This window comes from Suricata suricatta, chromosome 17, assembly GCF_006229205.1.
Source record: "Suricata suricatta isolate VVHF042 chromosome 17, meerkat_22Aug2017_6uvM2_HiC, whole genome shotgun sequence".
Taxonomy (NCBI): domain Eukaryota; kingdom Metazoa; phylum Chordata; class Mammalia; order Carnivora; family Herpestidae; genus Suricata; species Suricata suricatta.
Window position 1 is genome coordinate 58,379,430 of NC_043716.1, and position 14,906 is coordinate 58,394,335.

Consider the following 14,906-nt stretch of genomic DNA (forward strand, 5'->3'; position numbering starts at 1 on the left):
TTTGCTATTTGACAGGAAAAAAATGTTAAGTTTTACAGGTAGAATTTTTTTCAGTACCCCCCACCCCCAGTGTATTTTTCTTAATCTTTCAGTGTCTCCTGGTCTTTACTTGCTGGGAGAATCACGCACTGCCAACAGATGAAAAAATCTTGGACAAATCATAAAAAGAACCATTTTTTCCCCTTTGCAGTTGTGGTTTTGGTTTTCATTCAGTGCAAAAGCTAGATTTTGGTAAATGCTAGAACTGTTTCTTATTTGTAAGAGGAAGTTACCGTACCCTGGTGCTCCACTAAAGAGCCCCCTTCCATTTTTACAACTAATAACCCAACATCAACGATTTTCAGAATTTTTAAAAAATTTTTTTAAATGTTTATTATTTTTCTGAGAGCGAGTGAGCACGCAGAGGAGGGGCAGAGAAAGGGAGGCACAGAATCCGAAGCAGGCTCCCGGCTCTGAGCTGTCAGCGCAGAGACAGACCGTGAGATCATGACCTGAGCTGAAGTTGGACGCTTAACCAGCTGAGCCCCGCCAGGCACCCCAAAGGTTTTCAGAAATCTTTCTGGCAAGGGAATCTCTTTGTCAAGTGCAGTCTTTGTACAACAACCCTGACATGTAAAACAGTGGTGCTTTGTATCTAGGGCTTTATAAGTGGAGCTCTCTGACTTCCGTTTATTAGAGAAAGACAGTGTAGGTGGTAGGTAGGGGCTTAGATGCTGGACCCTCGAAGTGCAGTCCGGCTCTGCCCGTTACTAGGCAGCTGGTGACCTTGGGCACGTGCCTTACTTTCTCCTGACTTCACTTGTCTTTGCATGAAATGAAGGGGGTAACTGTCTACCTTCCAATGTTATCATGAAGATCACAGATTTAGAATAGTTAAGACGCACAAATTAGTGCCTCGCACACACACATTTAGGTCTGCATAAGCTTGTGCTCTCATGATCTCTCAGTCCAGCAGTAGGGTGCTCTTAGAGAATGAGTCCGTGAGCCTGGGAGTCTCCTGTCAGTTTTCTGAGTCTCCAACTTTTACTTACTTTGGTGCCTAGTGAAATAAGACCACGCTCCTTTATATGGATACATAGTTACAAAGTACTCTGAAACAGTTTGACTTGCAAATTTCAGGATACTTTTTACTTAAAGTGACTCAGAAACTTGGAGTTCCAGACTTTGTTTCAAAGTTGGGTCATTCATTAGTAGTATATTCACAACTGTTTCATAATTGGTGAAACATGCATAGCAAATTCAGGATTTCTTCAAGTAGGTAGTGGAGAAGCACCTAGCCGGCCGCGTCCCGGGAGGCCTTGTGGGGCCTCGCCCACGGCGGTGTCTCGCTGCTCCCCAGAGCTGTCTGCGACAGGGCGACGCTGTGCTTTTTGATGGTCCATCTTCTTTATTTACTTTTAGCGTTTGCTTATTTTGAGAGAGAGTGCGAGCATGAGGGAGGGGCGGAGAGAGAGGAAGAGAGAGAAGCCCCCTCTCCACACTGTCAGCACCGGCTGACACTGGGCTCGAACTCACGAACTGTGAGATCATATGACCCGAGCCGAAATCAAGAGTCTGATACTTCACCGACTAAGCCACTAGGTGCCCCTTGAGGGTGTATTTTAATAAAGCCACCCCTGTACACCTGCAGGTTGGTCTGCTGTTACTTTTCTGGCAACTTACAACTCAGCAGAAAACGGGCTGGACTCGTTCCTGTTTTATCTCGGTGGTTTCCTTTCCTCACTGAGGGGAAGGAAGTGTGCCTGCATTTCAGTGGTCACCCCGGGTCGGGGCTGTCCGCCTTGCTGTCTCCAGTGTGACTGTGGCACTGAGTAGGTGAGATTCGACCGGAGTGCCCACTGCTGCCAGGGACTGGGGGCTTGCTTCCCCCTCCCTCCAGGCGCAGTAGGCGCCGCGCCTCACAGCCGGAGTGGGTCTGCAGCGCTGCTCCATTCCAGGAGGGCCGTGGAGCCCCGGGGAGGGCTGCCTGCCGTGGGGTCCAAGTGTATGCTAGAAAGAAGGTTCAAGAATGATGGGTTTGGATAAAATATGATACCCGGTGATTATAGAGACATAAAAGTACTAGTAAACAGTTACCTGCACCGTTCATTTGGAAACACAACTCTTGCGAAGTGCAGAAGCAATTGGAACTTGTATAGCCCATGCTCCGTGAACTTGCACAGTCTGTGAGGTGGGCAGAGGGCTCAGGGGTTTTCCCGTCTGCGGTGCTCCCTGCTCTTCCCTCCGTGTGACAGTGCCGGGAAGTAGAGAGGAGACAGCAACCTAGAAAGAGCACCACGTGACTGAGGTGGCGTGCAGGTGAGGCTGCTTGTGCTAGAGCCCGCGGGGCGGTGGTCGGGTGCCTTCCGGTGTCCAGTGCTGCACTGGGGCAAGGTCCTTGGTGTGACACGCCGGGTATCGGGAAATAAGAGGGGACCGGTGGTGCACAATTCCTGACGTTACCCAGTCCGGCAGCCTACCTGACCTAGAGGCCTTAACCCTTGTTTTTGTCACAGAGGCTCACACGGGCTTCAGGCCTGTGTGGTCGCTCCAGCATGTCCGAGATGAAGGGACTAGAGAGAAATGGGAAGCATGTGAGATGGAGGGGGGTGAACTGATTGCCACGAGGGGGATGTCACCAAGTCAGCATCCAGCTTTGGCGAGGGCGTGGAGGAGGGGACCGTCTCATGACTTGCTTCATAACCTTAATGGTACAGTTTAAGTTGGTAGAACCTTTTTGTAGGGTAATTTAGCAAAATGTGTTCATTTTACACATTTGTTTTATTGGTTATACCCAAAGGATTTTATCTGAAGGAAAAAATTGGTGGGAAAACAACAGCAGATGCTTGTTTCAATATGTTACAGTTGACCCTGAACAACGCGGGGGTTAGGGATGATGACCCACATATCCCAGTCCCTCCTGTCATCTAAAATATGTGTATGACTTTTGACCCCCCAAAAAAACTGATAATAGTCTACTGTTGAGCAGAAGCCTTACTGATAACAGAAACAGCCAATTAATACATTCATACAATCCTGCATTCATACAATAAAGCTAGAGAAAAAACGGTATTAAGAAAATCGTAAGAAGGGTCTCTCTGGCTGGCTCAGTAGGTGGAGCATCCAACTTTTGAACTCATGATCATGAGTTTGAGCCCCACACTGGGTATAGAGATCACTTAAATAAATCCAGTTTAAAAAAATACAATCATAAGAAAATACAGTTACAGCATCAGAGCGTATGTATTAAAAAAGATTGCATATAAGCGGACCCATGCAGCCCAGTCCCATGCTGTCCGAGCGTCAAGTAGACAGCCCATCCTTTCTAGGGTCTCTAGGTGGCCTTGGACTTCACGAGAGCGAGCTGATAACAAACTCTGGGATCAGCTGGAGTAGCCGTGACTGGACAGGTAGAAGCTGGTCTCCGGTGAACTTCTAACTCAGGCTCTGATTCCTCCCCTGCCGTTTGCTGTGCCATCGCGGACCGGAGTGGAGAGCTGGACGGAGCTGGACGGGCTGGTCTGTTCTGTAGCAGAAACAGTCCAGAGTGGGCTTTGCTGCTGGGAGCCCCAGACTGCTCATCGGGGCCCCATCGCCTTCCCTGAGCGAGCGCTGTTTGTCCACTTGTGTCATGGAGGTGTTCTGAAAATCTGCTGACATTTCTCTCTTAATGTCATTCACAAACATTTTGAGCATTTCAGACTTCAGTGGAAGAGGTGTTTAAAGCAGTAAACTGCTTTTGTATTGAAAGCACTTAGCATGTGTTCTTAGAGCTTAGACAAGTTGCTACCCCTTAAAATAGGAGTTTAGATATTTCGTACATTTTGGTGCTTTGGCTTCTTAGGATACTGTGTGCTCAGCACTTAATCTGGAAGCATGAGGTTCATGAGGACAGGCTGCAGAGAGGAGGCCAGAGCTCCCGGCTCAGTCCCTGTCTCTGCCCGCCACCTGTCTTGTCGCTGAGGACAGTCAGAAATCTCTGTACAGACACATACAGTCAGATCTATAAATGCCGAATGCTACATTTGTGTTATTTTTGTCTTTTTAAAAATTGTAAGATCCACATACCAACTTGTCTTTACTATCGTTTCAGAATTTCTAGAAGGAGGAGTTGGCCATGTGGAAATGTTGTTTCGCTGCAACTATTTAGCGTTAGTCGGTGGCGGGAAAAAGCCAAAATACCCTCCTAACAAAGGTAAAATGGTTGTGTGCTTCCTAACCGTGCCTCACGTGTCATAATGTCTGGAACTTTCTAGAACGTCTTTGTGTTTGTGGCTACGTTTGCTCTTTCCTGGTGGCCTGTGAGGCTGGTGCACTGGTCACTAACAAGAAGCATCTAGAAAGAGTGAGTCTTGTCTCTGCTACTTTTAGAAGTGTGCGACAAGGGTCACTTGTTTCCATTGACATAAAGCACGTGCTTTTTGATTAATGTTGGCTAAAGACGGGGTTATGCTCTGCCTTTGGATACCATTTTGTTCGGAGCATTCAGCTGTGGGTTGGTATTCTAAGTGTTAGAAGTTCATTTTAAAACAAGGTATAGTAAAGTTTTTTTTTTCCCTATAGAGAGCAGTTGACTCACAGAAACATTGATTTTTGTTGCCACATAGAACAAAAACAGCCTTGGCCCTTGGCTCTAGGTTGAAGAGTATTGTTTTGGTGTGTGTGTGAGCCTGTGTATGTAACTCTGTGTGTGTGTGTGTGTGTGTGTGTGTGAGCGTGTGTGTGTGTGAGCGTGTGTGTGCATGTGTTTAAAGAGATGGCAGTACAAAAGTCTGACTTTAAAAAAAATTTTTTTTAATGTTTGTTTAATTTGGAGACAGAGGGAGACAGAGGGTAAGCAGGGGAGGGACAGAGAGAGAGAGATGGAGACACAGAATCTGAAACAGGTTCCAGGCTCTGAGCTAGCTGTCAGCACAGAGCCCAATGCGGGGCCCGGACCCACAAACTGTGAGATTATGACAGCTGAAATCGGATGCTTAACTGACTGAGCCACCCAGGTGCCCCAAAATCTGACTTTTTAAAATTAATTTTTTAAAGTTTATTTTTGAGAGAGACACAGTGTGAGTGGGGGAGGGGCAGAGAGACAGTGCAAATGGGGGAGGGGCAGAGAGAGAGGGAGACACAGAATCTGAAGCAGGCTCCAGGCTCTGAGCTGTCAGCACAGAGCCCGACGTGGGGCTTGAACCCACGGATTGTGAGATCATGACCTGAGCTGAAGTCAGACGCCCAAGCGACTAAGCCACCCAGGCGCCCCCAATTTGGTCTGTTTAAACTTTTTCTTTTTAATTTTTTTAATGCTTTTTATTTATTTTTGAGAGAGAGAGAGACAGTGCGAGCAGGGGAGGGTCAGAGAGAGAGAGGCACAGAATCTGCAGCAGGCTCCAGGCTCTTGAGCAGTCAGCACAGAGCCGACATGGGGCTCGAACCCACAAACCATGAGATTGTGACCTAAGCTGAAGTCGGACACTCAACCAACTGAGCCACCCAGGTGCCCCTGTTTAAGCTTTTTAAGATTAGGAAGTCTCTCTCAATAATTTCAAAATTACTTCCTGAATTTACTCTTAATATTTTCATAGTTACACATCAAGGTCCATGGTGTTAAAGTGTGAGGATCTAGTGTCTTTGGTCTGTGAAACACAGCAGGACGGACTGGAGCAGACTGGCGGTCACAGTGGGACCTCGTGGTGCTGTTCAGACAGAGCGGAGAAGCTTTTTGTGGGTGGTGTTTGTTTTTGAGTCAGGAGCTTGGAGGACAGAAGAAGGAGAACTCCAGAATTAGCAAATGTACCGTTTGCTGTCAGGAATGATATTAAAAGATAGACATGCAAAATCCTGCGCAGAACATTTCAGATTCCCGGGCACCAGGGAGGCAGCTCACAGCCCTCAGAGGTCACCCCGGATCTTTGGATATTTCCCACTGCCGAGGGCGGTGGGTCTGGTCACTTTCCTTTTGTGAGTGAGAAATCAAGTTGCTGGTTCTGGGCCTTCCTCGTGCTGTTTCCAGGGGAAAATGTTTTTTGCCTGTTTTATTAATTTATTTTTGAGAGACCGTGAGATCAGGCAGAGGAGGGGCAGAAAGAGAGTGAAAACCCCAAGCAGGCTTTGCACTGTCAGCCCAGAGTGCAGTGTGGGGCTTAAACCCACGAATGTCAAGATCATGACCTGAGCTAAAATTAAGAGTCAAATGCTGAACTGATAAAGCCACCCAGGTGCCCTGAGAAATTTCTGAATAGAGTTCACTTGGGTTTGTGACACCCTTGATGTGGCTCCTCTTTGGATTCTGTCTGGTTTCAGCTGTTTACATTGTTTTTAATCGCAGACTTTCTGGTGTGAGGTTGCACAGTTAGGGAAAGTTTCCTTTGACCTGCTTATGAGTTCAAGAGTTCCTTTGCCCGGAAGGCCTTCAGTGAGGTGAACCGTTGACTGAGGTTCTGTCCCACTTAAGAATGTGCTAGTGCCTCAGTGCCCTTTGAGGAGGAGCCCACTGACGAGATTTATCAAACCAAAGATGGCAGTAGAAAGGAGCAGTAACGGAAGTCTTTGCTTCAGTTTTGAATGATTAGAAGTTTTAACCTCTTCAGTAGGGAATAATTTTACGAAAGTTTGGTAGTTGTACGTGTTGTTATCTCTTGGTTTGAAATTCAGGTCACTGAGTCCATTCTGGCAAAACTTCCAAGTGAATTCAACCTCCAGGACTCGTGCTGGCCATGGTGTCAGGACCTTGAGGGGACACATTCTTTCCCTTCGGCTCTTGGTCTCCTGGCCCATGACCTACTGAGAAAGCTTTATTTTTCCTCACCTCACACCCTTCCTAGACAGCTTGGCCGGAGACTGGGGAGGAGATGGAAACTGGCTGCATAGCCCCCACCTCCTCCCCAGCCCAGGCCTGGTCGCTCCCCGTATCCTGCGGTCTGTGCGTTCCCTCAGCCCTTGGGATGCAGACTCCTGGTCCGTCAGAAGGCGCGGGCGGGGGCAGAGAAATCCCTGGCCCAGCTTTCTCATCCCTGCAAACTGAAGCCTTTCTTTCCTTGGCCAGGTGTGTCTCCGGCACCTGAGTGCTAACTGGTTAGGCTTGCTTTTGACTCCGTCGGCTGGGTGGGGCTGAGGGTGGGGGAAGTCCCCTGCACACGGAGCGAGGTTGGCAGAAGAGGCATGTGTGCATGTCAGTGCACGTGTGCATATGCGTATTCCTGCAAGGGTGTGCGTGTGCGAGGGTGTCCGTGTGCGTGCACATGTGTATCTTGCCTTCGAGGGTGTGCGTGTGCGTGCGTATGCCTGGCTGCGAGGGTGCTCACGTCTGCATATGCCTGCACGAGGGCAGGAGAGGGAGATTGGCTGCGGGGGGCCAGCACTGGGAGGGCAGGTGTCCAGGTGGGCATGGCTGAGCCGCAGGAGAGCGGGACCTGGTCAGAGGTTCATGGTGGGGGGACCACCTGTTTTTCAGTGTGCTCATAAGTTCTCTCTGAAATTTCAGTGATGATCTGGGATGACCTGAAAAAGAAGACTGTTATTGAAATAGAGTTTTCTACAGAAGTCAAAGCAGTCAAACTGCGGCGAGATCGGTAAGTTTGCTATCTAAATTTTAAAATTAGAATAGGCGCTTTCTCCGAAGATAGCTAAAACACTTCCTTTCATATGGAAGGAAGAAGCGTGTGTAGGAAAAGGTCTTCAGATGTGTGGACGGTAGCTCATGACCAGAGGACGTAGGGTGATCTGTGTTGCCTCAAAGTTGTGAGTTTACGGGCTTCCGGGGACGGCGTAGAAGCGGTGTGACTGAGGCTGAGGCCGGCCGCCCCGTCGCACTCAGGCCTCCGGAGACCTGTCCCCGTTCAGAGTGTTCCCACTGAGGACACCAGGGGAGAGCCTGGACTTGACTCGCTCTTAGTCCAGCTTTTCCAAATGCTGCGTCAGTAAATGTTCCCCTTTGAAGGAAAAGGAAAGTTTGCAGACTCCTCGGGAAGGTGGCATTTATCTCCCCTGTGGAAGTGGCCCTCCTGCTGCTCAGGACAGAGAAGTTCTGGTACGTTGAGTGAGACAGACTGTCAGTAATACCGGGGTGTGATTTGTGTCTTCTCTGTGTGGGAGGGCCAAGGTGCTGAGCCGAGTGAGTGCAGCAGGGGAGTCACGCCTGCGCTGTTGGGTCTGTGATTTCCAGGAGCGTTGGTTTTCAGGGCCCTTTAATAATGCAGATTCTCGAACCAAATAGGGGTCTTTCCAACACTTCTAAATTGTCAAGACATATTTGAAAGTTTATAGAGAAATAATTTCTGCCCGGGATTCTTATTCTAGATGAAACATTAGGTGAAAATGTCTGTCAGTCTCAGAAAGGTCTGTCAGGCAGCCCGCAGCCAGGCTCTGGCTAATCCGCGCCTGCCACGCCCTCGGTGCTCACCAGACTGACCCTTCTGTATGTGGTGTTTGTACTAAGTTTCCAAGTGATAAGAACAAAAAAAAAAATCACAAAACGATTGAGTTTCAATTTTGGGAATAGGAATCCTGATTTTTTTTTTTTTCCTTTTCAGAATTGTGGTGGTTTTGGACTCAATGATTAAGGTGTTTACATTTACACATAATCCCCACCAACTGCATGTCTTTGAAACCTGCTATAACCCTAAAGGTAAGACGTTCAGAGGAGTCACGATGGAAATTGGCTTCTTCATGTTCCGTTCAGGTGGACGCAGACCTGTGCTTGGTGCACTTGCCTCTGGCCTGTCACTGTCTGAGTGCCATTGCTCTGGCGAGGCAGGTCCTGAGGCGTCCGGGACACCCTGAACGCTACAGCCTCCTCCTTCTTTCCTTCTATCCCTTTTCTGTCTGCCCCCTCCGCCTCCTTCCGGGAGAGCTCTCCCGGCCACGTGCCCGCTTCAGAGCCTGCCCGGCCTGCTAGGCGGCGGCTCTGAGACCCCCTCGTATCACAGTCACGGGCCGGGAGTTGGGGGTGTGGAGATTGAGGAATTTTTTTCACGGTCATTGTCAGCCATTCAGGAGCTCCTTGGTGGGCCTTGGAATTGTGTGTTTTCTGAGTTCTGAGGGACTTCCTTCGGTCTTTTCTTTCGGAGAAGGGATTACAGATGACTTTGCTCTTCGTTAGAGCATCTTAATTTCTTTTTAAAATTTTTTATAGGTTTTTTTTTTTTTACCCTAGCTTTATTGAACTATAGTATAAATAAAATTCATTTTTAAAAAATGTTTATTTATTTTGGGAAGGGGTGCAGAGGGAGAGAGAATTGCAAGCAGGCTCCACGCCATCAGCATAGAGCCTGACAAGGGGCTTGATCTCATGAACCAGGGGGTCGTGACCTGAGCTGAAATCAAGTCAGGCACTTAACTGACTGAGCCGCACAGGCACCTCCCTAAAGCTTGCTCATTTCAAGTTTATTATTTGGTAATATTTAGTCATTGTAAACACTCGTGTGACTACCGACAGAGGCTAGACAACCCAGTAGCGTCACCCAAAAACATTTCTTCAGGCGGCCCCCTTACCCACCTGTGCTTCAGATTGTGCTTTTTCAGATGTGTTTGGGGTCTATTAGCTTAGTATTTTTTGGATTTCTCCATGTTTTCAGTAGATAGGATTGTTTTCCTTGCTAAGTAATATCCCATAGTATGCTTATGCCAGATTGTGTACCCTGACCAGTACTTTGGCTGTTATGGACAGAAGTTGCTGTGAATTTTCACATACAAGTCTTTGCACATACAAGTCTTTGTAGTATTTCATTTCTCTTGGCTAAATACTGGAGTACAGTTGCCGGGTCCTGCTGTAGTTCTGGGTCTGGCTGTGTCTTCCGGCCTCCCCGTTGGTGATCTAGGAGAGCTCCTTAAAATTAGGTAGTGTAATTCTTCCAGTTTTGTTCTTTTAGAAGAAAATTTGGCTATCCTGTGGCTTGCCGTTCCCTGCAGCTTAGTATCTCCGTGGCTGTTTCTTCAGGAAGCCTACAGAGGCTGCAGTTGGGACCATGCCGGCTCTGCGGGAGGATGTGGCTCGTGGCTGTGGCCATAGTAGGTCAGATCAGGCTCTCTCCATCAGTCAGATCTTTGGTTTTCTTTAACATCACGTTACAGTGTCTCAGACAAGCCCTGTTCAGCTTAGCCCCGAGTTTTTGTTGTTTTGTGCGATCGTTGATGGCGGTTTTGGATCTCACAGTTTTGTGTTCTCAGGTAGCTAGCGCCATGGAAGACGGACGTTTGACAAAGTTCATTCAAGAACGGGTTCAGCAGATGTTTCCAGTTAAGCGGCGGCTTCACGGGAGTTAGCTCTGTCTGTCCCCTAATGCCCTTTACAGTGAAAAAATTTAGTGATCTGATATAAATGGAAATCCAGTTTTTCTTGTGAGCCACAGGGCAGAGGGCAAGTTTTATTGGGGGAAACAGGCTTGTAGACAGCCCTGAGTCCCTGATGGGTTTTCTCTGTCTCCGATCAGGCCTCTGCGTCCTGTGCCCCAACAGTAACAACTCCCTCCTGGCTTTCCCGGGCACCCACACGGGCCACGTGCAGCTCGTGGACCTGGCCAGCACCGAGAAGCCCCCCGTGGACATTCCTGCTCACGAGGGCGTCCTGAGCTGCATTGCTCTCAACCTGCAGGGAACACGAATTGCAACCGCATCTGAGAAAGTGAGTGTGTGTGTCTCCCTTTATGGAGCCGAGCGCCTGTCCCAGCTGCCCTTGCACTCCCGGGGACTCGACCTGTGGGCCCCAGAGCAAACTGGCCCTTCCCTGTGGGTTCTTGGGAATCAGGTTGCAGTTGACATGGTCAGTCGAAAAGTCATTTTACTTGGTGAAACCACCTCTTTTTGGCAGCGGTTTGTGTTAGTTTTTCTAGCTGACCATGCGAGTCCCAGTGAAGATAGCATCTCTCTAGACAGAGCTGACCACTCCGGGAGCAGGTCAGCCTGGGCTGTGGTGGTCGCTTAGGCGACTGCCAGGGCAGGAGATGCAGGGGGACAGTGGCGTGCTGGTGCCCAGGAGCCTGGCTCCTACCCAGTGCTCTCGGCTGGACAGCTACCGGTTAATTCTCCAGTGTGACAGAGGGGCCAGTTGGGTTTTAGGTGATGTGGGGGGCTTGGGAAGGGGTTGTGTGGGCTAATGGGCTTGTGAATATAATACGCATTTCAAAAAACTAAAAAGTTGTGAATGATAATAAAATACTTAACTGTTTTTCTAAGGGGACCCTTATAAGAATATTTGATACTTCATCAGGGGATTTAATTCAGGAACTACGAAGAGGATCTCAAGCAGCGAATATTTATTGGTAAGAAAGCCACGTTCTCACCTGGGAGCCCACTGCTTTGGGGCCTGTATGACCGAGGGCAGCGGGACCCCCTACCCAGGCAGGCATGAGGCTTCGGTGCTGTTAGGGGATAGGTTTAAGCTTGTATTACTGTGACTGACTTTAAATTGTCACCTTGGGCATATACACAGAAGTAGACAATGGGATTACCCTTGGCCCGTCACCCTGCCTCCGCATTTGTCGGTGGTCTGGTCAGCAGTCTTCTTCCCTCTGCTGTTCCTCCGGCTTGTCTCTAGGATAAGCTGTGGTCCTTTAGGCAAACACTGGAGCCCTTGTTAGCTCCCCTGTAGTCACTCGGGCTCCTTGGAGCCACCACAGCCTGCAGTGTTTGTGGCACTGTGGTGGCGGTCCCCTGCGTGGGCGAGGGACCGTCTGCCCATCCCGTGGGGCCTCTCACGTCTGCTCTCACGCCCCTCCAGCCAGAGGGGGGGCCTGCCCTACACCTCCAGGGGCCAGGGGCATTGGAGAGTTGACTGCCCCCCCCCCCCAAGCCCCTTCCCCTCCCTGGCACCCCAGGAGGGGCCCTGCTGTGACACGCTGGGTGGTCCCATGGAGAGCATGGCAGTGGGGGGTGGGGGAGGTGGGGCGCTGGTTAATGGAAGGCAGTGGTGCTTAAAGTTGCTCTCAGGAATTCGGGAAGGTTCAAGGCACCAGCTGGAGTGCTGTGGCGCTGTGCTTGGGGTCGGGCTCCTCTGCGTCCACGGGAAACCAGAACTTCATCTGATTTCTCTGCAGCATTAACTTCAACCCGGACGCGTCCCTCATCTGCGTATCCAGTGACCACGGCACAGTGCACATTTTTGCTGCCGAAGATCCAAAAAGGAATAAACAGTCAAGGTAGGTCTCCCCAAGCTGAAAGGGCTGGCCAGGACCCCAGGCACGGTCGGCATGAAAGCCATGTCCACGTGGGTACAGCACAGTGCTGTACGTGTGTTTTCCTTTTCTGTAGGATTTTCTTTTCTCTGGCTTACTTTAGTGTAAGAATACAGTAATACACATAACGTACAAATAGTGTTAATTGACCATTTGTTACTGGTAAGGCTTTTGGTCACCAGCAGGCTCTGTGTCACATTTGGGGGGGGAAGCGGGTTGGAAGTTACGCACAGAATTTTGACTGCTGGGGGTTGGTGTCCCACCTCTCACTGTTTGTGGGTCCACAGTACACGACACTCTGGCGGACACTGTTGCTTGTCCTTAGCTGCTTAGTGTGTGACCAGGACCCAGTCACCTTGTCTGTGGTTTAGAACTCAGACTTGAGCCCTGGCTGCCGTGGTGGTGGTCAGCAAGTCCGTGTGCCTTCTGGGATTGATGGCTTCTGGGTTTATTTTAAGCCATTAAGAAGCACTTAGTTTTTTTCAGGCAAGAAGTAAAATTAAAAGGAAAAACAGAATTTAAAGCATCTGGGGTCAGGCTGTATGAGAGAGTCGCGCGTTTCACCTTTGTCATGGAAACGTAACTGCCTCTCCCTCCCTCTTCTCCCCTCCCTCTTCTCCCCTCCCTCTTCTCCCCTCCCTCTTCTTCCCTCCCTCTTCTTCCCTCCCTCTTCTTCCCTCCCTCTTCTCTCCTTCCTCGCCTCCTAGTCTGGCCTCAGCCAGTTTCCTTCCAAAGTACTTCAGTTCCAAGTGGAGTTTTTCCAAGTTTCAGGTTCCCTCAGGCTCTCCGTGCATCTGTGCCTTCGGAACAGAGCCAAATGCTGTCATTGGTAAGTGGTCCTTGGCGCTGGCTGTCCCGTGCTCGCTCTCCTGGGGCCCAGGGGTCCCACTCAGGGTCTGCACAGCTAGGGGACACCAGCCCCCTGCCCTCGGAGTCTCCCGGGAGGATGTGGGGGCAGGTTCCCCCCTCCGCAGGTCAGTGGGACACACGAAGCGCCCCAGAGCAGCTGGGGTTCCCAACCTCGAGGCACTCAGAGTGGGGTCCCTTGTCGCCCACAGTCACTCTGGGCTGCTGCTCAGAGCAGGGCCGTTCCCAGTTCCACTCGGTGAGGTCTGCTTGCTTCAAACTTTGAGGGAAGAAACACTTGAGTAAAATGGTCGTCTTCTGTCTCAGCGATCTGTGCAGACGGCAGCTACTACAAATTCCTGTTCAACCCCAAGGGGGAGTGCATCCGGGACGTCTACGCGCAGTTTCTAGAAATGACCGATGACAAGCTGTGACTCTTCATCAGGAGTGCAATCAACACCCACGGCCGACCACCACCAAAGCGCTGAGTGTGCCCTTCAGACTCCTGGGGCTGGTGCCGGTGGCGGGACTGCCCGGGGACCTTAGTCCTGCGGCCATTCTGTGGTTGTCTGTTTTCCTGAGCAGGGCTTCCCATTTCCAGTATTAAAGAAAGCGTCATGGAGGCAGCGTAGACACTCACATGGCTCTGAGCGGCCCGGGCCCGGCTGCTGGCCTGTTCCTTTAGTTCGGCTGTGACGCTTTCATGCTTCCTCCGCGCCCCCCGCCGGCTCCCCCCCGCCCCCACCGTGCGCTTGGGGGCTCCGCACACACACAGGGACTGGGCTGAGAAAACAGTGGACAAATTGAAGTTTGTTTTGGCAACAGATTCCATCATTTTTACTGAGTCTGTAGTGAGGAAATGAACAAATGTGTAAATGTTAGTTCTCATATCACAACCAGATTTTTAAAGAGTAACAGTGCCAGCAGCTTGCCTTAGGGAGGGAGAAGGGTCCTTCCCCCGTCCGAACATGAGGAGGAGGACAGCTGTGGTCGAGGACACAGGGTGGGCGTCTTCATGCCTGTGGCGTGGCGGTGCGCATGCCTGTCTTTCTGTCGGGACGGAGGCGGGAGCAGAGTGCTGTGTGTGTGTCCCTGTGTGTGTCGGGAGTGGTAGTGTGTACACTTTCAGAATCAGTCCGCGAGGAGAGTGTACGTAATTCGGAGGAGGTGGAGGGAAGCGCTGGGCGTCTGGGCAGGAGCAGGAGGCCTCGGGCCGGCGGGTCGTTGGTGAGGGCAGCAGTACACTAAGGAGGACGAAAGGCATGTGGTACCATTTTCTAACATTTGGTAACTAACCCAGGTTATGGGCTCTATGTTGTTAGTACTCCCAGAGGTGTGTGTTTAATTTTCTGAACTTCCCTTTAAAGAACCCTGACTTCACGGTTTCGATTTCAGGTAGCAAACGCGGAAAGTCTGCGGGAGCAGCTCTCTGTTCTGCCCGTTCTTTCACTGTCATGTAATCAACTAACTTTGTACGTGGATTTCCGTGTAAAGTATGCATGTTATACTTTTGTGTGTATTTAATCATGAAATTTAATTTTGCACTTATTTGTAATGTTTCTTTTAAATAAAAGTGACTAATTTTGGTGTATTCTCTGTTAAGGGGAAAGAACTGTATGTTACAGCACCAAACCCATGGTTTTTGATCCGGCCTCCGCTGCCGGTGGGGCAGCCCTGTGTGTCTGGGAAGGGAGGGTTTGCTGGGCTTTACCGTCCGGTGGGCAGGCTGAGCCCACGGCGGCCGCCGCCAGCTGGAGCTCCTCGGGGAGGGCCTGCGTCCTGTAAGGTGCCTGGTCAGTGTCATGCAGACTCTGACGCTCGGGCCTGACCCTTACTCGGGCGAGGGACGGGTCCTGCATGCTCGTACAATAACCGGTTTATGTTTTCCCTAAATGTGGTCCCTCCAGCGTGTCCAGCGGT

The 14,906-nt window shown here is 50.2% G+C and overlaps 1 protein-coding gene across 6 annotated transcripts in view; it reads left to right on the plus strand.

Annotated features, from left to right (window-relative positions):
* The window catches only part of WDR45B (WD repeat domain 45B), a 20,669-nt gene extending 6,081 nt beyond the window's left edge, over positions 1-14,588 (plus strand). For 4 of the 6 annotated variants that reach the window (XM_029927453.1, XM_029927456.1, XM_029927455.1 and 1 more), the window contains exons 3-10: positions 4,073-4,174; positions 7,454-7,541; positions 8,502-8,596; positions 10,401-10,591; positions 11,143-11,228; positions 12,003-12,104; positions 12,848-12,969; positions 13,314-14,588. In XM_029927453.1, coding sequence (XP_029783313.1) covers positions 4,073-4,174; positions 7,454-7,541; positions 8,502-8,596; positions 10,401-10,591; positions 11,143-11,228; positions 12,003-12,104; positions 12,848-12,969; positions 13,314-13,420 — 893 coding nt within the window. In that variant the 3' untranslated portion in view covers positions 13,421-14,588. The remainder of the gene's footprint in view (positions 1-4,072; positions 4,175-7,453; positions 7,542-8,501; positions 8,597-10,400; positions 10,592-11,142; positions 11,229-12,002; positions 12,105-12,847; positions 12,970-13,313) is intronic. The other 2 variants (XM_029927458.1, XM_029927459.1) reach the window with 1 other exon arrangement.
* The last annotated feature ends 318 nt before the right edge of the window (positions 14,589-14,906 follow it).